The 25904-nt window shown below is 31.5% G+C and overlaps 1 protein-coding gene across 2 annotated transcripts; it reads left to right on the plus strand.

Annotated features, from left to right (window-relative positions):
- Positions 1-744: 744 nt before the first annotated feature.
- On the plus strand, positions 745-24105 carry LOC107457228 (venom protease-like). 2 transcript variants are annotated; one of them, XM_016075336.4, is made up of 8 exons: positions 745-933; positions 9479-9736; positions 13347-13658; positions 14721-14797; positions 16652-16758; positions 19126-19370; positions 21166-21347; positions 23898-24105. In XM_016075336.4, the coding sequence occupies exons 1-8, from the start codon at positions 858-860 to the stop codon at positions 24051-24053; spliced, it is 1413 nt and encodes a 470-aa protein (XP_015930822.2). In that variant the 5' UTR covers positions 745-857; the 3' UTR covers positions 24054-24105. The 2 variants fall into 2 exon arrangements, with proteins under 2 accessions (XP_015930822.2, XP_015930823.2); XM_016075337.3 differs by lacking the exon at positions 9479-9736 and having other exon boundaries at positions 746-933.
- The last annotated feature ends 1799 nt before the right edge of the window (positions 24106-25904 follow it).

The raw sequence follows: 25904 nt of genomic DNA on the forward strand, positions 1-25904 counted from the left end.
AAACATCGTCAAATAAATTCGTAATATATAAATTCGTGAAAAAAAGCGCTTTCCACAAAATATTAAAATAGAGATCTATCGACAAAGATTACTCACTTATTCTGGGTTAAAATCTTGATTAGCCCGAATGCTTAAATTTCACCTGAAATGAAAATTTGCGTGAAAATTGTAATTAAACGTAAAATTAATGTAATTGTAATTAAACGTAAAATTAATGCTGCAGGAAAATTTATTTTATATTAATGTAAATATATTTCCATAATCTGTCATCTTCCTTTTTAGTAACTATAAGATATTTTTTATAATTAAAAAATAGTGAAATATATTTTTGCTTTTCATAAGAGGGTCAGAAAGAATTAATTAAAAAGTAGACACTGGTTAACCATATGCGGCAAAGGGTTAAATTAAGTTATACTATAAGGGAATATTATTACTTCCTTTATAATATTCTATCACCACTAAAAATTTCCTACTCCCTTCGATCGTAATGAGTACTACGTTTTTCATATTGAATATGACAAAAACAAAGCTATTTTTTCTTCCTTAACCCGACTGAAAAACTCAGTTTCATGAACTTTTTGTTTAATATTCAGAAAAAAGCCAGATGTTCCGTTTTGCAAATTTATATGTAATCGCAGAACAATGAAAGAAAAGGAAAATGTTACATAACAGAGTAAGTTGGAAATTCTTCGGTAAAATGGAGAGAATTCCGTATCAGGAAGAAGGATGCTTAGGCGAAGAGAATTTCGCCAAGTTTCCGAAATTATAGGAAATCCTGTAAGTGAAGAGGTTAAAAGTTTCTATTCATAAGGACTTTCTCTTTTCATAACTATATACTACTTAGTGTAAAAAGAATAATGATGCTATCTATTTCATTGAAACTATTTGCCTGTCAAATATTTTTATTACTCGTAGTTGAAACACTTTCTCAAAGTAAGTAGCTATGATTTGCCTAGAATAATAAAATATTCTGTAGTCGTAACTTAGATTTAAGTAAAATTTCATTTGTCCTATTTCATTTATATGTAGTATCAGTATTTTGTGAAAGAAGAAGTTTAAGGTCACCTAGCAAGTTTTACGCAACTTAAGCTCAACTTTTTTTTCTTTAAGGTCTAAATATGACAAATGTAAAGATTTTTGCATACATCTTTAGCTTAATGCTTAGAAATAAATTTTTGAAACGTTTTGCGTATAATATTCTAATTCAGAAGGTTACACTAAAGTTACTTAATGTTGTAAAAAACGGAAAAAAATGCAATTTTACTCAAGAAAAAGAAACAGGTTGCACCGAAACTACGCAAAACTTGCAAGGTGATACCTGAAAGGTCTAAATAGGATTAATGTAAATGTTTTAGCAATATTGTTTAGCTTAATTTATTAGGAATAAATAGCTGAAACAACGTTTTGCATATAATTTTCTATGTTTAACTTAAAGGAAGGTTGTACTAAAATTACTAAATGTTGTAAAAAAAAAAGAAAAAGAAAAAAGATACTAATTAACTCAAGAAAAAAAAAGGTTACACCGAAGCTACGTAAAACTTGCTAGGTGATACCTGAAAGGTCTAAATAGGATTAATGTAAATGTTTTAGCAATATTTTTTAGCTTAATTTATTAGGAATAAATAGTTGAAACAACGTTTTCCATACACTTTTTCGTGTTAAACTTAATAAAAGGTTGCACTAAAGTTACTAATATTGTTTTAAAAAAAATTCTCAAATTTACTCAAGAAAAAAAGTGGCACCGAAGTTACGCAAAACTTGCAATTCAATACCAGAAATGTCTAAATGGGATAAATGTGAATGTTTTTGCATAATTTTTAAGTTTAGATTTTAAGGATAAATATCTGAAACGACGTTTTGCATGCAGTTTTCTTTGTTTAACTTAAAAGAAGGTTGTACTAAAATTACTAAATATAGCGACAACAAAAAAAGTTTGGTATATTAATATCTTATAAATAAATATTTATAAATATTTTTACCTAAAAGGTTTTGTTTATAGCTGGTTTAAAATTTAGAAAAAAATTTTACAAGAGTTTTTATTTAAAAGTTCACGAAATATATTCCAGAAATTCTGTGTATGATAAAGATATAAAGTGATTTCATTATTTTGTTTTTTAATCCTTTGATCCAGAATTTTTATTTAACATATTTTTCTTTATTTTGTAATAATTTAGGTCAAAGTAAGTGAAAAATAAAATATTTACTATTTTAATAATTTATGGTTATGAAACACAGCATGAGACACAGGTGTCTTATGCTGCGTTAAAGGTAAACTATTCCAAACACTGCTCACTTGCGTACAATAATTTTTCCAATTTGTACTTATTTGCAATTATTTAGATCTAAGAGAAACTCATCATTAAAATTTCTTTAATTTACAAAATGAGTTACTGATAAAAGTTTTGAATAAGAATGAAAAACATTTTTTCAATTTACTTTTTTTGGATTATATATTTTAGAATAGATATAATTCCGATAATCTATCAGATTTTTTCAATAACTATTAGACTGTTTTTGTAATATAAAAGTATCAAATATATTTTTGCTTGTAATTAGAGCGTCAGAAGAAAAATTTACACCAATTTATAAAAAATTTATGAATATATAACTAATATTTATGTTAATATCTAATATATATAATTCTCTTACGTGGCTCCCAAATTTCGGCTGTTTTTCTCTTCCACTGGTGGCAACAGTTTTTATTTTTAAAGAAGTACTTTGTACAACTAAATAAGATTCTTTTCACAGCACTTAAATATTTACTTTATTTTCTTCATATATACAGAGAACAGTAGGGAAAAGAATTCTGTTAGGTTAAAAAACATTTCGCTAAAAAAATAACGAATTCTAAAAGAAATAAAAATAAACAACTTAAAAAAGAAAAATGCTGTTGCTAGCCATAGAATTTTTTGAAAGTTAACTTAGCAACATAAATCAAAATGACATAGAAGCGCAACTAGATCAAAATTATGATACCTGAGCGCTTGACGTAACAAATCCTTCAATTCTATAAGTGTTGTATCGCCAAATGCCCAGATAATATTGAAATGTACAGGTTTAGAGTTTTCTACAGTGAAAAGTTTCCGGAACTTCAGTATTCAAAAGCTAGACGTTAAGAACGTCTCCAATGAGCGAGCATTGGATTGCGAAGCAATCCGAAATGAACTGCGAAAGCAGTTCCGTGGGTTGGCGAGCGCTAGCGAGCGGGGGGCGAAGCCTCCTTGTTATTATTATTGTGCTATATATCCTTTCCAAGCCCTGATGATTCTTTACGACAATGGTATATATTTTGGGGCCGGGATAGCCTGGTCGGTAGGGCGCTGGGCCCATATCCAAGAGGTCGTGGGTCGAAGACTCCCCGTGTAGTAAATGGTGACTGATGCACGTTAAATCTGTCGAGATGTTCCCACAACAAATCAAAACCTCTGGGGGTACTGATCCAGGAGTTTCCTTGTTTATATATAAATTATATAAAAAATTGAAATTATTAATATTATAATAAAAGATAAACATTTATAATTTATTATTAACATTTATTTATTATTAATTAAGGACACCGGTGTCCTATCTACGTCAATGGAGTAATGTGTTAGATAATACCTGAAACTATGTTTTACATACAATTTCCTGTGTTCAAAAAATGTTTTTTTTTTAATTATGTGTTAAAAATTCATAAAAGCATGGTCCTAACTAATGGAATATGATAAAAGAAATTAAGTGTTTTTATAATTTTGTATCTTTATTCTTTGGAAACAAATATTTCTAGGAATAGTTTACTTTTTTTGCTAAAAATTGTATACATTTAAACATAAGTTTGCGCTATAGGTTTATTAAAATTTGCAACATGGTCCTTTAAATTACTATGTATGATGAAATTATAAAGTGTTTGTGTTGTTTTGTAACTTAATACTTCACACTGAGAAAAAAGTATGGTAAAAACTACAAGAATATGGTAAAATTTACAGTGCTTCTGGTTCTCAAGGAAACCAAAGCTAGTACAAAGGGATAACTGGTTCTAAGGGAACATCAAAAAGCTCAAGCTCAATAATTTTAACTGAAGCTCATTGTTCATGAGTTTGATAAAATTAATGATAAAATAAGGTTTAATAATATAGGATGAAATTTTGGTAAACATGGTACAACTTGGTAAATTTATCATACCTTAGAGCATGGCATAAAAACTATATTATTATGTACGATTCTGTTCTATATATTTGTTTTTATTTTTTATGAATTAAATTTTGTAGAAAACATAATTTATAGTTACACTTTAATAATCATGTTTAATAATAAATATTGGAGAGAGATGCATTGTATCAACTAAGATCTCTAAAAAATACGTTTTTTTTACTAATTTGACCTAATTTTTTCCTACACTCTCTGGTACGTTTCCTCCACTTTTATCTAATCGATTGCTATACTTTTTTCCCCATTTACTTACCCCTTTTTTCAGTTTTCTTCTTTACTGACGAGTTTATCTTAGAATAAAAAACTTAGAGTAGTTATGCCTCTATATACTTAACTTAGTAACTGAGTATATGGGGAGAAATTCTACGAATTATTTCGTTCACATGTAATTTACAAGTAGCGAAGAGATGAATGAAAATCAAAGCGTCATGCAGATAAATTGAATGAAATATTTAGAAATCAAATCTTGCATAGATTGTACATGCACTATATTTTTGAAGTAAAGAGATTTAAAGAGTACAAGAGTACCTACGAAGCTAAATTAAAATACAGAAGCATCCATTGAACGAATGGAGTTAGCTCGATTTGCGAAACATCTGAAAAGAACTGTGAAAGCTGTTCGGAGGTTTGGCGTGTGCAGAAAGTGGAGCCAAAAGTATCAAGATATTTTGCTAAAAACGTATCAATAGTTCAGTCTATGTCGTTTTTTTTTCTTTTCAGAATAAGCTAATTTAGTGACTGATTTTTAATAAACTTCCCTCCTTTTGGTTTGATTTCGAAGAAGACGGCTGCTACACATCAAGTAAAAAAGGATCGTTATTTTAGATGCAGATTTCTTTTTCAAATTAGAAAGACTTTGAAGAAAAAGTAAAAACCATTTTAAAGTATTTTATCCTGTAAAAAGTTCTGGATCAAATTACGGTATGGAGTATCGGCGCCGTGGATGTAATCATCCACAAAGTCCATCTTACCGTAAAATCCATTTTTACTGCAAAAGTGATACAGAGATTTTACGGTAATCATTACTGTAAAAAGTTCGGGCCCCCTGAGTGCCAGTACTTTTTACAGTAAATTTGAACCTGAATTTTTACAGTGTAGAAGAGTAAAAGACTTAAACAAAAATTTTAGTCAATAGAATCGGTAGTTTCTCAGAAAGAATTTATATAAATTAGCTGTCCAATATGGGCCTGGATAAAACACTGCTCTACTCTTTTTATACAACGTAGTTTATTAAACAGCTCGTTTTTTAAACCTTTTAAACAAATTTAATAATTGCAAGAATTACATTTCTCCTTCCCTGAAATTGTTTCTTTTTTTTTTAAATCGTGGCTCAGAGTTCAGAGAAGCAAATAAATACAAATTAGATTCTACAGGCTAGGATTAAATAAAACACAGAGCAAATAGCATTTTAGAAAATTTTTCAAAAAGCATCTCAAAATAAATATAAAGAAGAACAAAATAACAAAAATTTAAAATACGATTCACTACAAAATGAAGGAAATTGTGATCGCCGCAAGGTGATCACAGGTTACGCGTTGGCAAAATGGCTGATGTCTAACTTTTTTTTGGAAAATAAACTTTATTGTGTTTTCATCTTTTACATCTTTAACTATTAATCCTGAACTGCTCGGTACACAATTTCGCAGACATATTTAAAAGCAGTTCAGACACATTCTGTGTAAATTCTTTCGATGACTGAATAGACATTGAACATCCAATCGAGATCAATCTTAACATTTTCGGATTGGTATAATGGTGTTTGATGGAGCTGCATCATACACCCGTTTCGGATTCACAAATTTGAAAGCTAGGCTTTTGTTTCAATTTTACATGAATAGTGAATGAATCATTTATATTGAGTGGAAGACAGTCTACGGTCTTGTGCAAGTTATTGGGTACGTTGACAATGGATCCTTTTATCCCTAACTCGTGATCAATACAAAGTTCTCGTATTTGCGTGAAAGGGGTTCGAAGAGTCACCATTCGCTTTTCGGTAGGGTTCAATTCTCTCAACCACTTTGGTACTTTTGTGAGGGACGGGATTCATGTTTGTGTTTGAGAACAGAATCCTTTCGTTTTTCCTTTTGTGTGAAACGCTTAAGGTATTCCCGCCTACGTTCTTTGACTTTGGCTTTTTTAGCCTCTGTAAGTTTAGGCCTTGGTATCGTTTTTTTCTAGCTTCAACTCCAACTTTTGGAACCGTGTCAATCAGTTTGGACCCTCTTTATTTGTGATATTCACCTGAATTAATATTGAAAACGATCCAGTTTGAACTCTTGGTTAGAATTTCTGATTCTTAATTAAGACACTAAAAACAAAAATATCGTTCAAGTGATGAAATTCTCTTTTATTCACAACTCAAGAAGTATTTATGGGATCTCTCTGTTCCCATATCTCAAAAATAAATTCACCAACTTAATGCATAACAAAATTACAAGTGAAAAAAAGAATTCTAAAAAAATTATCAAGCAGCAGCGGTTGCCATAGCAACGCACGCACGCTGTTCACTATTACTCTTGATTATTGTAGTTCAAAAGTGCGGAAGCCATGAAATTCAAACCAAGACCCATTATGCCAATGGGTAATAAACGGTCTTTCACAAGAATTGGCAATTTTTAATACATAGNGCCAATCGAGATCAATCTTAACATTTTCGGATTGGTACAATGGTGTTTGATGGAGCTGCATCATACACCCGTTTCGGATTCACAAATTTGAAAGCTAGGCTTTTGTTTCAATTTTACATGAATAGTGAATGAATCATTTATATTGAGTGGAAGACAGTCTACGGTCTTGTGCAAGTTATTGGGTACGTTGACAATGGATCCTTTTATCCCTAACTCGTGATCAATACAAAGTTCTCGTATTTGCGTGAAAGGGGTTCGAAGAGTCACCATTCGCTTTTCGGTAGGGTTCAATTCTCTCAACCACTTTGGTACTTTTGTGAGGGACGGGATTCATGTTTGTGTTTGAGAACAGAATCCTTTCGTTTTTCCTTTTGTGTGAAACGCTTAAGGTATTCCAGCCTACGTTCTTTGACTTTGGCTTTTTTAACCTCGGTAAGTTTAGGCCTTGGTATCGTTTTTTTCTAGCTTCAACTCCAACTTTTGGGACCGTGTCAATCAGTTTGGACCCTCTTTATTTGTGATATTCACCTGAATTAGCATTGAGAACGATCCAGTTTGAACTCTTGGTTAGAATTTCTGACTCTTAATTAAAACACTAAAAACAAAAATATCGTTCAATTGATGAAATTCTCTTTTATTCACAACTCAAGAAGTATTTATGGGATCTCTCTGTTCCCATATCTCAAAAATAAATTCACCAACTTAATGCATAACAAAATTACAAGTGAAAAAAAGAATTCTAAAAAAATTATCAAACAGCAGCGGTTGCCATAGCAACGCACGTGAGTTGTTTACTATTACTCTTGATTATTGTAGTTCAAAAGTGCGGAAGCCATGAAATTCAAACCAAGGCCCATTTTGCCAATGGGTAATAAACGGTCTTTCAATTTTTAATACATAGCACAAGAGTCTTAACTATTTTTTTTTAAAATTTTCTTTTTAATCTTTTGAACAAACCTCCACCTTAAAAATAATATACAGTTGAACCTGCTTTGATTCGACCTTTCTGTGAGATTTCGTTATGCAAGATATGAAGATTGCAATCGAATTGGAACAGAATGGACGAAATTATAAACGAAAAAAAAAAAAATAAATAAAAATAAAAAAAAAAGAAAGGAAGAGAAAAATAGCAGGTATTATAGGTCTTTTAGTTCTTTCGTTTTCTGTATTACATCACTTAACACAAGTATTGGGTCAATCAATTACATTACACATGTAATGAATTCTATGATCGCATAATTTAAGCGTTTGAACTCACGAGAATTATCATGTAAATAAATAAGATGTGCAATTAGCATATTGCGATGGAATTCTTGAGTACCAAAGGAAAAATTCGCAAATATAAATTGAAGGACATTTGCATCGTGTTAGTTCGGGTTTCCTGGAACGGATTGCGTGTCTCATTGGGTCACTGAGTTGAGTTTTTGTTAATGAGATAGTTGGAGACTAGTCTCATGCTTTGTTTTGTTCGTTTTAACGAGTAGCAAAAATAGTTTACTTTTTTTTTATTCGTCTCTGACCTGCGCAAGTGACAAGTCCGCTAAATAAAGTGATTTAAAAGAAAAATAATGTATGCGCGTGCTTTAATTCTTAAATCTAATGTAAATTGACATTCTTCAAAGTGTTACTCACATTCCTGGAATATTAAAATAAGATTCATTTCGAAGCGTCAATTGAATTTAAATTTAATATTTTTTTCTATTGAGACATAAATTTGTAGGATTTTGATTTCATTTTTAAACGAAATCCCTGAAAATGAGTAAGAGCAGAAACGAAAAAAGAGGAAAATAATTTCCTTAGAAATGAAGACTACGATTTTAAAACGAATAACAGAAGGTGAATGATCCACAGCTCTTGGTTATTCTACACGATATTTTTTTTATGCGGTTCATTATCTATCGAATTAAAAAAAAGATTTTTTAATTGTGATGCGAAAATTATTTTTTATAGCTACTCATGAAATATGGGAATTTTTTTAGTCGTTTTTTTATGTGGTCTCTGCCCACCGCACAAAAAAGTTTGAGTTTATTTGAAGAGTTAGTGTGGATGAAGGTTCTAAGTGATAGTTTAGTAAAAATTAGCTCCTTAATAAGTTTGAGGAAGTAGAGAGTTTGTTTTGACTTTATTTTTTGTGTGTTAGTTAAAAATTTGTGAAACCTACAAATGTCAATCGCACGCACACCTGGCTTTCTAAAATTCTAGCAAAAATGGGCTTCCGAAGCCTGTCACCTCTTGTTTGTAGCCAAGGCTATTTGAAACCTTCTACCACTCCAGAAATAATCAAACTGCCTATCAAATTATTACCTATGATCATTTCAAAATTTAATGCGCCTCGTAAAATAAATTAATTATTAAAGAAACTACCTGAAGGAAGAGTTATCTCCAGAAGACGTCTTTTCATATTCGATATTGTTATTTACCTTTAAAAAAATAGAAAGAATTCCTTTTCCTTATTATGATAACATTATGGGTTTAACTAAAGTAGTGATTCAGGCCCATGGACGAGTTGAATTCAAAGATGCGCATTATGCCAAGCAAGTATATAAATACTTAACAACTCAATAAGACTAAAATAAGATTTCTCTAAGATAAATAAAAGAAAATTTCTTCAGAAATGTCACTTAGACCCTTCTTCCACTAAGCTCTTCATTTATTTTATTCAGGAATTCGTTTTGCGGATCGTGGGCCGCAATATGGACAAAGGTATCAGTGTCAGTCAGATTCTACATGCATAGCTATAAGCAGATGTCCTCCCGCAAGAAGAGTACGAAATTCACCGCAATGTTCATACAATGCAGGGTATTACAGGTGGGCTTCTGGTGTATGTTGTAGCAATGCAGCATTTCCACCTCCTCCTCGCCCTGGACCTCCCCTAGTGATGGATACAGCGGCATCGGATGTCAGTTTCATTGATCAAGGAGGTAAATGTCATGGTGAAATTTCATTGTTCAACGTAAGAGGTGATTTATTTAACGATAAATGGTCCATTTAACAACAGTGCTTCACGTATAATTACTTTGCTGGATAGTTTGCACTTAATATAAGTGATAGGCACTTAACTTAAAATTAAATATTTAATTGCATATAAAATTTATAAAATGCCTTTAAGAGTATGAAAGAGGTCAAATATCTGCAGAAAAACACCTTGGATCAAAGGTCTAAACGTACAGATGTGAAATATTTTCAAAAGACGCCTCAGCAAACTTTACCCAACTTGAATCCTCTTTCTCCCCGTGACTGAAGAAGCCAAAGGAAACCGCAAATTCTTTAGCAATAACCTATTTTTGTAGATTTAGATATTCTAGAAAAAGTACCCTGTGGGGAATTATGAATCGACTATGTCAACCTTCATCTATCAAAAGGTACCTCAAGATGGATTCAAGTCCAGTCCAGTCCTGTCGGTTGGTCGGGGTGCCTGAGGCCGGAACGGTCCTTTACCCCTTCATCATGAGATGCGGATCCTTGAGGTGTTTCCTTGAGGTCCTTGTTATCTATTGAAAGTAAAGAATTAGTAATGAGCATATTGCTCGAGTAAAATCATACAAGATGATACAGGTTGCATTACAGTAGATTCTAGTTAACATGTCTTATATACTAGTGAATTGGTCTTTCATGTTTATAGCGGTAGTTACGCCACAGTACTTCCTTTCCAGAACTTTTGCCTGTGATAGAATTCGATGAACGATTACCACTAATTGATTCATGCTGTTTATTTATTTATATCATTCTTGATCATTAAATTTTTTCATGAGGGGAATTATAAATCGACTATGTCAACCTTTATCTATCAAAATGTACTTCAAGATAGATTCAAATTAACATGTCTTATATACTAGTGATTTGGTATTTAATATTTATAGTGGTAGTTATGTCACAACCCATCTTCGAATTACAAAATTTCACATTTTGGTTCATAAATAGTGATGACCGTAAAAGGAAAATGTCATACAATTGTTTAACCCGTTCACGCCTGATTTCTAATTTTTTTTTATTAAGTTTTTCTGTTTAGCAAATAGGTTTTGGTTTGGAATCTATTTAACTCAGCGTTTTCCTCGGAAAATCTAATGGGACATATATGTCCCCTAATTTTCGATAGAGTTAAAATAGAGATCAGATGGGATACCATATTTATGGGAAAATTACAAACCAGATGGGAAAAAATAGGCATGTTTAATATTATGAGAGAACCTCAAAATGTTACCAAATTCTACCTTACATGCTCTACGTTGGCCCAGAAGGGCGGGAAGGGGTCGAGTTTTAGATCATAGAATGCACCCTTTGAAACGAGTTCATACGTGTATTTTTAGATATTAATAACCAATGGATATTTTTCGAGATATTTGGTTATTTCCAATTTTTTTGGTAGATAATAAAAGTTCAAATTTTGTTTTAATAGCTTTAAATTGTTTTCCATTTTGCAGTTTTAATACAATAAAAGCTAGAACGCAAATAACGCTTATGAATTTCGATCTCTAATAATAAATTCAGCTCGAAACTAACATTAAAGCTAATATCCGATTAATTTATACAATGCTGATATATCCGAAGTTTTATTTACTAGTTGAAACAGCCTTATCTGTCGAACACAGTCAAACCGAGTAAGTAAACGAATCATAAGTTGGCAATTAAAACGCTGTTGATATTAAACTTTAGAAACAAAGCATTAACCTACTCTATTTATAGACAAAGTATAAGGTATGTGATAATGCATAACATATTTTCTAACTTTTAAAGTTTCTTCTTTTCATAAATTTAATCATTCCTAATCCATTTTTTAACAAATAAGTGAGTTAATTTATTTTAATTCTATCTTGTAAAGAGCGTATGCAAATATTTCTATTCTCTATAACTGAAACGGTTAATTTATTTTCAGTGTACAAGTATAAATAGTTATAATTCAATGTTATGACAACCAAGCGTAAAAATCTATTTTTAATCTTTTTTTTTCCAACCATATTAAACATTAGCATATACGTTATTAGATTTACTTTATTTTCCAATGAACTTTTTGGCCTTAAATCTGCAACCAAATTATATAAATTTTTAATATGAAATATCGCGAGGTTGAATTGGTTTTTCTTTTGGCAGTGTTTTGGTATTGTCGCATTTAATGGATCTCGATCTCTCCTGTACTCCAAAAGCGTTTAATAAATATCGCTTAGGCAGGTCATAGTGAATTTATCTCCCATGGTCTGTCCCTGTTCACAAGATGACTGACTTAGAAATTCCACTTGGATAACAATATTAGTTTTATTTTGCACCTCGATGCCTGCATCAGAATAAAATTTTTATTATCATTATGATCTTGCTTTCCCCATTTAATTCAATCTACATCAAATGCCCGACATTTTCTATTACGTGCAGTTTGGGGAGGGTTTAAGGACAAAAACCCTCCGAAAAACTACATTACTAGATAGATTAATGAGCTATTGTACGGTAAGAAGGATCTAGATATAAAAAGTTTATCATTATTCACTTTTCGTATTTTAAACAGTTAGAAATCAGAAAATGTGATGATGTGTCTTTAGTAGCTAGGGAAATCGATCAGTCCCACGTTACTAAGACCTATTAATATTTAAATATATTGTCTAGAACGATATAAAAACCCTCTTTCCAAGGTCAATTGACTCTTCTCTATATATCCACCAGCATGTAATGTTCTCATTTGTGGGCCTCCGGCCCTAACTTTAATAAAATTATATGATTCCTGCATTTTCCTGTATCTTTTTCAAGAAGCACTGGCCACCACACTACGAACTTACAATGTGAATTAAAAATGTGAGTTAAAATGTGAAATCTGTTATTTCATAGAATAACGATCATTAAATTATGAAATAAGGCACTCGAAAGTTCTTTGAACCGCTAAATAGCTGTGCTTTGCAATGTCTGTACGCTTCATTCCGTTGCCTTTAGAGGTAGTTATTAATATGATAAATAATAAATTATATCATCCACTTTTCCCCATTATTAAACAATTGGTTATCCACAATAGAGATAAAATGCATTTCTTGGCGAGTGTTTATGATCAATTAATTGTTTATTTCTAACTTTAATGGTCTATCATCAGTTATTTTATAGAATAACTAGGTGAAGTATGAAATGTTTCATCTGTTATACACTTTAACTGACTTGTCTAGTTATTTCATCGAGTATTTAGTTATTCAATGAAATATAACTGAATTATGCACTTTAACGGCAACATATAAATCGAAAGGAGATAACCCCCCTTCGAACATGCATTAAAACTACCCCACTGATTTGAGGTATTTTCTTTTTAATTTAATTTCATGATAAATCTAATTCGACTATGTATCGCGCGTCGACGTCTTAGCCTGTCGCGTTTTCTGCGCATGTGCCTGACGCTAATTTAGTTAATGAAGAATTGAATTTGTTTTATACTGGGAAAAAATTCGTTGAGATGATGACGTCGGCGCGTACTTTGAACCATTCTATAATTAAAACGAATCATTTCAATGTATTTGGTATGTCATGTCTTTTCTAATAGCAAATAAAAAATGACTTTTTCCGCAGGAGTTCGCTTTCCAGGGCGTGACCCGAGAACTAGATCCTATCCTCCCTATTTCGAAAATAATCAAGAGCAGTGTCCAAGAAGATCCAGATGCATAGCCTGGAGTAGATGTCCACCATCAAGACGGTCCAGAGTCCCAAATGACTGCTATTACGAAGGCTATTCCAGAAGGAATCCTGGAGTGTGCTGTGTCGAAGAAAGAAGAAGAACTCTAAGCGGCGAAATTCCAAATGAAATACCACGTTTTCCCGTTTCCACAACTACGTCAACTACTACAACAATGGCAGCTCCAATGAATTCACCAAATGGCCCTGGTACGTAATAAAAGTGCATATAAAACTAGATTATGAATCAATTATTAGTGTCATGATGCAATATGGAGCAGTTTGAAATACTTTTATTCAGTACTTTTAACCTCCTTTTCCCCATTGTTGCAAAGTGTAACATTTCGCCTTGCTGCATGTCATGCTTTTTTATGCTTATAAACCATATGCTAATAGTTCAGAAAAAAATACATGTAGATCATTTTTAAATTGTATTTTCAAACTTTTACTACATTTCTTACAGACGTTTGTTAGTTTAATAATAATAATGACTGTATGAGTACTTTTTTTTTGAATATTTTTATTTTAACAAATATCTCAGATGTCACGCTTCTAAGTTACCCTTTCCTACTCCCGTGTCACAAAATGCCACAGGCTTGTTAAAGCCTTAAAATATCCTTTTCAAGACGTAAATCATTTCAAAAAATTCAATAGTTTTATAAAATTTTATATTGGTTTTTAAAAGAAATAGACCACAAGATTTAACAAATGAATTTTAATGATAGAGTGTGGGTAAAACATGTGTCATTAGCAATGGAGAAGCATCCATTATTTAGTTGTGGAAGCATCCATTATTTAGCAGTCGAAGCATCCATTATTTGCATGGAATTACCTTTGGATAATCAACTTTCATAAATGTTTCCAAAAATGTTTCAATTTGCTCAAAAAGTTCTCGAGATATAGCGAAATACGAAGAAAGTAAAATTTACATTAAAGGGCCCAAACTTTGGACCGCTCTCCTGACCTTACTATGAGGCCCCTATTTCCCAAATTGCGGCTACCCTCTACATTTGGGGGGTCGGAAATCCAAATATCAGTAAAAAAAAAGTATGTTTATTCAGAGAAAGAACGTGTTTATTTCTGATTTTGTAGCTTAAAATATCGTCTGCACTAACTAATTAGCCTATTCGAAGTCACCCTCTCGGAGCATTAAGATTGAGTCCTAGAACGTGATGATTCGATTATTAGATTAAAGTTATTCAGGGTGGTTGATTTTTTTTGGCGCACTGTACATTCACGTACTTTACCAAATTCTTTCTTCAATTTTTTCAGATTGTGGGAGATCTCTTGCGATAGCAGGTATGATGATTGGTGGGTCACCTGCAGGGCAAAATGTTTATCCCTGGATGGTAAGATCATTATAAATAAGTTACTAAAAATTTTGGAGGATAAACTATAGAGTACGAATGATGAAAAGATAACTTGACCTCTGGCAAGTGCAGTTATCATTGTTTTAAAAAGCTAATTATGTGACAAATATTCCAGAAATGCTATATAACTATATAAAATAAAAAGAAATGTGATATGTTTTTATTTTATTTTATAACCGTCGTTGTTATATAGGTAAATAGGTAAGTAATATAGGTAAAGAGTAAAAAGTAATATAGGTTAAGAGTAAAAAGTAACATAGGTAAACACATGTTTAAATGCTTTTTTTTTCTCTAAGAAATCGTCTTTAGTTGCTTTCTTCTACTTTTAAAGTTGATTTTTTTATCTGTTTACTTTTCTATATTAATCGAAAAAAAATTATGGAATAATGCTGTTGATCCATCGTCAACACTGAGAAATTTTATGGTTTTACTCTCCACGTGGCACATCTGGGTTATTTTCACTAAAAAAGTCTCGCATTAAAATTTTTCTTAAATTTTATTTAATAAGCGTCCCTGCACCAGCTGATTGAATTTTGAGCTTGCAACTACCAATGATCACCTCCATAGCCTTGTAATTTTGAACCGAATCCAGAAGACAAGGTAGCTTCTGGATCAAATATTGGTAGAAATTTCCCTTCGTTGAGGACTTTTTTGATAAAATTAACTCACATTTGAGTTACACGTAGAGGAAAACCTCGAAGCCTCCCTGATTACCACGATTACAAGAGACCAATGACCAACGAACCGTCTAACACTGAATATATTTTACATCAATTCTGTGGTTGGTGCGAGTTGGGTGCAAAGTTTGTATCAACCAGCCACTGCTAGGTTTCGAACCTGGTTCACCTCATTGGAGGATGATCGCTCTAACACCTAAACATCATTCATAACCCCCAAACCAAACCTAAGGCATCATTTGTGTCAATAAGTATATGGCGACTTTCTACTGTTCTTCAAAACAAATAAGTGCATTTTCTTCATTAGTTTTGAATTTTAATACTCAACTTAATTTTTTAATTAGTACCTATCAGCAAAATAAATTAAGCATAATTTTTGTCAATTATAGTTTGAAGTTTTTCTACGCGCTCTTAAACGAATTAGTACCATTTCTCCATTAATTTTATCTTTTAATACATACATGTAGTTAGTATAATAGTAACCTTAATAGTAACGATTGCCAAAATTAATTATCATTGGCGTCAATAATAATATTGACGTATTTTAACTTTTATCCTCAACAAATTAGTAATTTCTCAATTAATTTTAGATTTCAACATAAAACTTATATTTTTATTTCAATTACAGTTGATTTTAAAATATCTAGTTTTATAGTAATACGTTTTAAAAATAAACACATGGTTTTAGGTAACCTTAGGAATACTAATTTTGTTACGTAGTCCACCTATCTACAATGATCATGTTGATCATTCAGATAATCTAGTATAACGAAAATAAACACAAAGTATTATGGAAGGCGCAATAAGCAATTTTTGTGATTAGAGCTTTAAGCTAGCAAACATTTGACAAATGTTTCAACCCTAATTCTTTATTTTATTGTATGTACATAGATATATTAAAAAAAAATTTACAATTTTGTTTGGATCATATTTGGTAATTTATGTGCCAAGTATTTTGAAACTTAAATCTTTTTACAAAATTTAAACAGTTTTCTTACCTATTAATAACAACAAGGAGAATACAATATTACTCTCTATTTAAAACATTACTTTCTTCATTATTCATTCTTTATCTTAAACATTATTTATCATTAACCTAAAATTACAGATTTTTAGCTAATTTTATGTGGTTTAATATTTTTATATTTTAGTACAGGTTGCAATTACTACCTTGGATGGAATTCCAACTTGCACAGCTTCTCTCATTGATCGTACGCACGTTCTAACTGCAGCTCATTGTTTCGATACTAACGGACCCATAGAGTAAGTATTGCTCTTGATTGAATGGGCTAAGTTTGTTTTTGCATAAATTAAAAAAAGTAATGTAGGTAAACACACGTTTAAACGTTTTTTAAAACATAGGGTTTAGTTGTTTTCTTATACTTTAAAAGTTTTTTTCTATTTATCGGTTTAATTTACAGCACTCGAAGAAAATTTATGGCATTATGTTGTCGATCTCCTTGGCGTCAGGCTAACACTGAGAAAGTTTATAGGTTTACTCTCCATGTGTCATATCGGGCTTAATTTCACTAAACAAGACACCCATTAAAATAATTTCATTGAATAACCGCCGTCGAACAGTCAACTCAATTTTGAGTTTGCGACTACCAATGCTCAATTCCGTAGCTTTGTAATTTTGAACCGAATTCAGGAAACAAAGGAAATCCTGGATTATGTATTGGGAGAAATTTGCCTTCGTTGAGTACTTTTTTTTGATGGAACTAATCCGCGTTCGCACAAACAGGAGAGGAAAACCACGAAAACCTCCAACGGTTAGCCTGACTGATGGGGGATTCTAACCCATAATCCATCCCCCACCTAGGATATTTTGCGTCACACTATGCTCGGTGTGAGCGGAGTGCATCTGCCATCGCTGGGATTTGAACCTGGTTCACCTCATTGGGTTACGAGAGGCGTAACCCCTGAGCCATTAAGATAGTTTATCGGATACGGGGTGACAAAAAATCTCGAAAGATAGATAAAATTTAGCGGGATCAAAGATGTTAGGTTTCAGGTACACCTTGATCAATATCGGAAATCTAAGAGATCAAGTATCTAAGATATTTAACATCTAAAAGTAAACGTGTGATATAGATCAAAAATATCAATTTAGATCAAATCTAAAGATAAACATAGGAAGTATCTTTAAACGATGCATTCAAAGATACTGAATTCGTACACTAATCTCCCCCACCCCCCGATGGTCCGGAATAAACCCTATTTAATTAATACAGATTTGAATTTTACTTATAAAGCTAATCCCGATACATATACAGACTATTTCACTTGGGTTTATAAGTGACCCTGCAACTGCAAAATGAGATGAGGTATAAATAGATATTTTTTGACACATGCTTGTGAGATCGCGAAAATAAAAAGTCTTGCTTAACCCTTTTTCTGCCGGATTTTTTTTTCGAGTTTCAGACACACACAAAAAGAAAAAAAAACATTTTATGTATTGCTGAAAATTAATATACGTTCTATCCTAAATTCGAAAATGCAAAATATTTTTTTCAGCAAGCAATTCTTTGCTTGACCTACTGATGGTGAAATATGTGATCTCCCGTCCACTTATCTCCAGTTTTACCTGCAATGTACCCAAGTTTTATCGTAAAAAAGACACTGTGATGATAACATATTTATTAACCGTCTTGCTTTTAGGTGTTTAACATAAATATCTGAATAAAATAACAATTAATTTTAATAATTTTATTCAGAGAAAGAACGTGTTTATTTCTGATTTTGTAGCTTAAAATATCGTCTGCACTAACTAATTAGCCTATTCGAAGTCANTATTAAAATTCTGCATAAAATAATAATTAAAATTAATTATAATATCTAAAATAATAATTATTTAATTATTAAAATTCTGCATAAAATAATAATTAAAATTAGTTATAATATCTAAAATAATAATTATTTTAATTATTAAAATTCTGCATAAAATAATAATTAAAATTAATTATAATATCTAAAATAATAATTATAAATAATAATTAAAATTAAAAATTGGAATTATTCAAAATAAAATTATTTCATGATATAAACAATAACATAAAATAATAATTATAAATAATTATAAATAATAATTAAAATTACATCATAACTATTTCGGCATGCAACGATAACACTAGTGAAAGTACAGAATTTGAGAAAATACGGAAAATGCAGAGAAGCGAAAATACAGAAAGTACAAAATGATTATGATTTCAATTCAAGGAGGGAAATCTCATTGAGGAAATTGTGAAGAAAGTGGGACTAGTTGCGCTATCTCTTAGCAATATTCAGAAATACAAAAATAAATGCGGGATTTAAATAGACGTGTAAGTAATGACGAATTCAATTTCAGTGAAGCAATTTTTCTCTTCGTCGACGTCGACCATACAGGTACGTTAACGCGAAGCGTATGAGATGCGACGTCGACAGAGAAAGGATTAATTGATTTTCTTGCTAAATAAGCAGACCAATTTAAATTTGAATTCTGCTAACAAATTTTCATGATGCATGTGAAAGATATCTTTCCAATCCTTAGTAAAATAAAGAACAGAAAGAACTGAAAAATATGAATAATATTTTCCTTTCGTTTTGCTTAGCATCACTGTAAAAAACTGTCTTTAATTTTCTTCACAGCACGAAGATTTATGCTTTACGTATTGGAAATGTTGATCAAAGACTGGGAGACCGTTATACCATAAGCAATTTGGCGATACCAAATACTTACCGAAATGGACGATATTACAGCGACGTTGCAGTAATTACTTTGGACAGGCCAGTCAATTCACCAGACTTCATGCCCATATGCTTACCAGATTCAACTTTCAGGAACTTCACCAACAGAGGTGTAACTCTTGCTGGCTGGGGCTCCACAAGGCATGGTAAACAACTATTGATTGTAATATACAGTATGTCTATGAAAAGAACTCCCCATCGCCATTCATCTGGTAGAGTGGCGGTAACTATGGTTACGTGGTTTAACTATTTCAAGTAAGGGTGTTAGGTCAATAAAGACAGGTTTTGACTTTAGTCAGAGTGAGAAAGGAAATCAGGGGAAAGATAAGCTCCCCTCTTTGTGAAATGTGCTTGTTGTTTCCATCGTAGCAGACGACCTCATACTAGGGGAGTTCTTTCCATCGACAAACTGTAACTACTGAATCAAAATAAATTCGATGCAATCTTAGAAATGCATTAAAGGGATTCATATTATCGTTGCAGTTGTATCTCTTCTAAACTTTATAAGGTTTATCTTGGAATGGAAACATATTATACATAGTTAAAATGAAGTTCTTTTTTATATAATATGGAGATTTTTCAAACTTACATTAGATCCTGTACGCTTATGTACGTAAGAATTGAAACAACTGCGCATGCTAGTGTTTCTTTTCTTCTTTTTTTTTAGATCCTACGTACCTTTACGTTTTGTTGGCCTCGTTTTACAAAGCTACAAGCATGCTGTTCATATCTGTTAAATGACGTTTTATATTTAAACCTACCTTAAAATTTACAACACGGACATGTTACCTGATAGTTGAAGAAGAGCGCCAGTATAAAATTAAGATGGAGGGTTCGTTATTACAAAAATGTTACAATGAATTGTGTGTTACAACAATTGGTTGATTTCATTAAAAAAGTATATAAATTTTATCAGTTTTAGTTTAAAAGTACGGTTGTATGATTGTAGGTACATAAAAAGATTTCTTTTTTCGTTATTTTAAATTATAGCATATATTTACTTAGATACATAGTTACTTAGATACTTAGATACTTTACTTAGATACTTACTTAATATTTAGTTGGAAGAAATTCAACTTCTATAGTATCCACATTCATTGTATGCATTGTATGCACATGCTTGTTCTGATCAGAGTTACTAAGACATTCCTCTACTTTAGCGTTTTTAACTAACGGGATTTTGCGAAATCTCTTTTCTAATTCACCACAACTTAATATTTTTTCATAGAATTGATGCATGCATTTCTATGCACAATGACTTCAAATCCTACATACGGGAGCGTTCGGAATGTAAAGTATAAAAGTGCGAAATCTCCCTAATATCCTAAAAATTAACTGTCGTTGTTGTCGTTTGCCATAAAGGCAGAGGGGGTGTGATTGATCTTGTTTTCTAGTGGCGCCATCTATGACAAAGAATTTGACTTCTACCACACATATACGTCACAGCCCGTTTTAATCGAAGAACCAATAATAATCTATTCATTCATCCACAGATCGTAATTTTGACCTGAGCCAGAGAACGATTAATCTCCAATTCAGTACCCCCAGAGGTTTTGATTTGTTATAGGAACTTAAAGCACTTTGCGACCCAGACAGATTTAACTAGCATCAGTCTCCATTAAATACACGCTGATTTTTTGCAAGAATAATCGTACTCATGGTGGCACAAACACGAGACCACCGTCCTACTAACCAGGCTATCCCGGCTAGTAAGGTTGTAATAGATTTGATCAATCAATAGTATGATTGTAATAGAGTTTTCATAATTAAACGTTATAATTAGTATATTTAATTAACCGCTTAATAATTAATAATAATAAATTAATTGTGTAATAATTCACGATAATTAATTAATTGTCCTTTAATATAAGCTAACATTTTTAAACTATGTGTGTCTTTTGTATTTTTAATGCTCGCAAATTCTGTGTTTTCTGATGATAGGTGGGCCGACATCAGATATTCTTATGCAGCTAAATGGTGTGTCCGTTGTTTCTACCTATCAGTGTAACTCAATCTTCGGAAGAGGAATATCTGGTTTTAATTCTCAGTTTCCTAGTGGAATTGATACTAGTTTTATTTGTGCGGGCTTCTTAGAAGATGCAAGAGGAAGAGATAGTTGCGGAGTGAGTTTTTTTTCTTCAATAGATATAAATTGTTAAGAGTTCACAATAATTTGTCGAAGCAATATTATAAATTATTATAACAAGTTAAATACGGGAAAAGGCAGAATTGTAATATTCTCCTGAGTAACATTTAATAAATAATGGTAGGAATTGGGGGGGGGGGGGGTTTGNGGGGGAGTTTGAAGTTTAGAAGAGTAAAAATTCATAAATGCAATTAAATATTTTAAAAAAAATCTGAGTTAACGATTAAGCTTAGTTAACGTGTTTTAAATTTTTTCTTCTTCTTTTTCTGACATGGTTACCCTGGATGGACCCTGGTCTTCTCCTGAAGTCTCTTCCAGGTGTTTGCATAAAAAATGATAAATTTGATAATTTTCAGCGTTTTTCGTATAGTATAGGATATTTTTACAGTGTCCTCTCTACATTTTCGTCAAGAAACGAAATCCATTAGACTCAAATGAAAAGATATGTATATGTCATAGAACTTTCTATCTTGAATCGAATTTCTTACTTTTCTTATAGTTTTTCATTTTAATTAAACACTCGGGAAAAGAAGTTAAACTCAATTATATGTTTAAAGAGACAATATTTTTATATGCTTAAAGAGAAAATATTTTTATATGCTTAAAGAGACAATTGTATCTTTAAAAAGACACATACTATATGTTAAAAGAGCTTATATTTTCACATGTTTAAAGAGACAGTTATATATTTAAAGAGGCAGTATTTTTATGTTTAAAGAGACAATATTTTTATAAAGGGATTCAAACAGATTATCTTAAAATATTGTTTTTCAAGTATTAATTCTATCAAATGTTATCCACTAGAAAACAGTAACAGTAACTGGTAACAGTTTCGTATTGTACATGAATAACAATTTCTGGTAAAAAAGAAAAACATTATTTTGATTAATAAAACCAAAATATATAGCATTTAAACCATTTATTTGGTAATTTTTCCCTTCGTATGGTAACGGCATACCAAAAACTCATGTTTTCAAAATTTATTTATACCATACATTTTTCTTATTGCCACACATTAAGTGAAAATAATAACATCTGAAATATATTTAACAGAATAAATGTTTTTTTCTGTGCCCCATTCTAAGGTTTCATGATATAATTACGAAATTTTACTACATTAAACTTAATTTAAACACATAATATAAAACTATATTTTATAGTTCATTTTGCAAAAATCATTACCAAAGCGTTTGGGTCAAAATTATCATGCTTTTTGGTGTTTCCATAGAGCGAGAAAAATTACCATATACCAATTTTACCATATTTTGACCGTAACTTTCCCCCCCTCAACGTTGCCACTTAGTCTTAAGAGGACATTCAAAAACAGTTTCTTTACCGAATTAAACTCATGGTAATTCGTTATTGCTTTAATTAAGTAAAATAATCATTAGGATCGACTTTCAGCTTTATTCAGCAAATAAACTGGAATTGATTATTTTAATTCTATCCTTTATTTGATAATGATTCTTCATATTGCGATATTTTTTCCCCTCAGTTAAAAGAAAAAAACCATTGTCACTAAAGTTTTCATGATTACTATGATTTAGATTTTAAGGATGCTAAAAATACGTATCAAAACCGGTGCTAATGAAACATTTAGTAAATCATTATTATTTTGCGTATCAATCAATAGTCATTTTCGTCTCAGAAATTATATTTTCAAGGTTTTTTATTGTTTAATTATGAAACTAATTTTTAGATTTTAGGAATGCTAAAAATATATATCAATACCAGAGTTAATGAAACATCTAGTAAATTATTGATATTTTGCATATCAATCAACATGCATTTTTGTCGTAGAAATTATATTTTTATGGCTTATAAAAATAATGTTTTTCTGTTTAATTATTAAACTAATGCTTAGATTTTAAGAATGCTAAAAATACGTCTCAAGACGAGCGGTAAGGAAACATATAGTAAATCATTGATAATTTTGCTTATCAATCAATATGCATTCGTCTTAGCAATTATATTTTAATGGCGTATTAAAGCAATTTTCTTTTGTTTAGTTATTAAACTAATGTTTAGATTTTAAGAATATACTGAAAATATGTCTCAAGACGAGCGCTAAGGAAAAATCTAGTAAATCATTGATAATTTTGCTTATCAATCAATATGCATTCGTCTTAGCAATTATATTTTAATGGCGTATTAAAGGAATTTTTTTTGTTCAGTTATTGAACTAATGTTTAGATTTTAAGAATACTGAAAATATGTCTCAAGTCCAGTGCTAATGAAACATCGGATAAATCATTGATATTTTGCTTATCAATCAATATGCATTCGTCTTAGCAATTATATTTTAATGGCGTATTAAAGCAATTTTTTTTGTTCAGTTATTGAACTAATGTTTAGATTTTAAGAATACTAAAAATACGCATCAAGTCCAGGGCTAATGAAACATCTGATAAATCATTGATATTTTGCTTTTCAATCAATGCGCATTTTCGTCTTAGAAGTTATATTTGTATGACTTATTAAAATAATAAATGTTTAATTATTAAATTGATGTTTTATTCTTCTTCAGGGTGATTCTGGCGGACCTATGATGGTTTCTCAAGGCGGCCGGTGGTATCAAATAGGAATATTATCATTTGGTCACATGAGATGCGGTGAACCAGGTTATCCAGCAGTCTACACCCGAGTATCGTCTTCCATGAATTTTATATTAGGAAATTTATGAATATATGTATATTATTTAAATTATTGAAATTAATAAATTTGTTCGAATCTAACTTGACAAATGTGCAGTGCAGTTACCACTGCAATAATACTATTCCAATTCCCTAGTGTAGGACATGTTAACTGGATTCTATCTTGGAGACCTTTTGAAGGTTGACATAGTCTAGATCCCCACATTGGTGACTTTCGGACGCGATCTCAACGCGCCTAACTAAACTAAACTAAACTCCGTGGCGCAACAGCCCTCAGAGGGCCAAGGCCTACTGTGCCTATCTCGGTTTTCTTGATCTTGGACTCTGGGGTGCAGGAGCAGATGTTCCGGTTAGGTGGTCAGCCAGACGTGGTACCCCCAGTGTCTAGTCCCCAAGCATACATGGTACTCATTTATCGACCCACTGAAGGGATGAAAGGCTGAGCCAACCTTTCCCGGCCCGAAGTCGAACCCAGGACCTGTGGCACATGAGCGCGCACTACCACTCAGCCACCGGGTTCTGAACGCGCCTACCTTGGCAGTAACTCCGACTTTTGATTTGAACACGCTTACTTGGATGAATGATACATATTGAACAGTTGACTTGCTATTTATGATTGCGACATAGTCCTCCTCGCACTGTTGCTACTCAGACTCCATCACACACCACTGGAGCTTGTTGAACAGCACAGGAGCAACCATGTGCACAACCGTGAGCTTAATACAGCTCTCACGACCAGAGATCTGAGTCTGGTGAACTTATTATAGCTCTCCCGGTCTTTCGCAAAACGACAATGAATCAACTAATGATGTCCGTTTACCGAATTCTACGTCATATAAAATTCTGGTGGGTGAGAAATGTGGTATAACTATCACTACAATAATGCAATTCCAATTCACTAGTATATAAAACGTGTTAACTTGATTCTCTCCTCAATGATGTCCAAGCCTAATCCTACAATTCTGACTAGACCTTTCTATTTGCTGATCACAGCTTGCTGTGATCTTTTTTCTTTTTTTCCTTTTATTTACTGATTCTCACCAACCGAATCTATATCATCGATTCTACACTTTTGACGAATCAGTTAATGCAGCTTTCTGGCAGTGTACCAAGATTCGCTCCATTTCCAAAGTTCCAACTCGATTCTATCTTGGGATATCTTTTGATAGATTAAAGTTGATATCATCAACATTCTAGCCTTCACAAATGACAAGTTAATTTAAGGTTAAAGGGGTTTTCTTAAATCAATTTTTGTAATTATTAACCAATATTTGTAACATTTAAAATTTAGAGTAATTATTGACAGTTTCTGAATTTCGCTAAACCGTTTAGATAATTTTTTTGCTAGCTAAAATTTTGAAATTTAAAATCTAACGAATTTTAAAATGTTTCACGCGAATTGGTTTGGGGAAGTTTTAATCTGAAACTCTTAGTTGCATTTAAAATACATGCATAATAGGTGACATAATCAAATTCAAATCACACATTCAAAAATTTTTCGTGGAATAAAATAATTTTCATTTGAATTATATTCTTTAAGAAAAATCACGAAGCTTTCTTAAATTTACATAGATTGGTCACACGTTTATGAAATATGTTGTTAAATTTAATTTGGTGAAATGTGAATGTTGATTTTTTAGGAACATAGATGATGCACTCTGTAAACAAAGGGGTGGAATTATCCAAATAAGGCTGATGATCAAGCTTAAAAAATGTGTTTACGAAAACGAGTTATCTTAAAATATCAAGTGGTAAAAATTTAAATTCAAAAGTGCTTATTTGTCGAAATTTTACTTAAGTAGAAGACTACAATTGTTTGTTTGAGTTTCTTAATTACCTGAGACTACTTCCCTCTCTTTTGTTTCCATTGGTGTGCAAAA

Source organism: Parasteatoda tepidariorum, chromosome 4, assembly GCF_043381705.1.
Source record: "Parasteatoda tepidariorum isolate YZ-2023 chromosome 4, CAS_Ptep_4.0, whole genome shotgun sequence".
Lineage (NCBI taxonomy): Eukaryota > Metazoa > Arthropoda > Arachnida > Araneae > Theridiidae > Parasteatoda > Parasteatoda tepidariorum.

Excerpts from the sequence above, each read along its gene's own strand:
- LOC107457228 (XM_016075336.4), top strand. The coding sequence starts at position 858 with ATGATGCTATCTATTTCATTGAAACTATTTGCCTGTCAAATATTTTTA. Across the intron at positions 13,659-14,720 it reads GAATTCACCAAATGGCCCTG|ATTGTGGGAGATCTCTTGCG; the intron begins GTACGTAATAAA and ends CAATTTTTTCAG. Across the intron at positions 21,348-23,897 it reads GAGGAAGAGATAGTTGCGGA|GGTGATTCTGGCGGACCTAT; the intron begins GTGAGTTTTTTT and ends ATTCTTCTTCAG.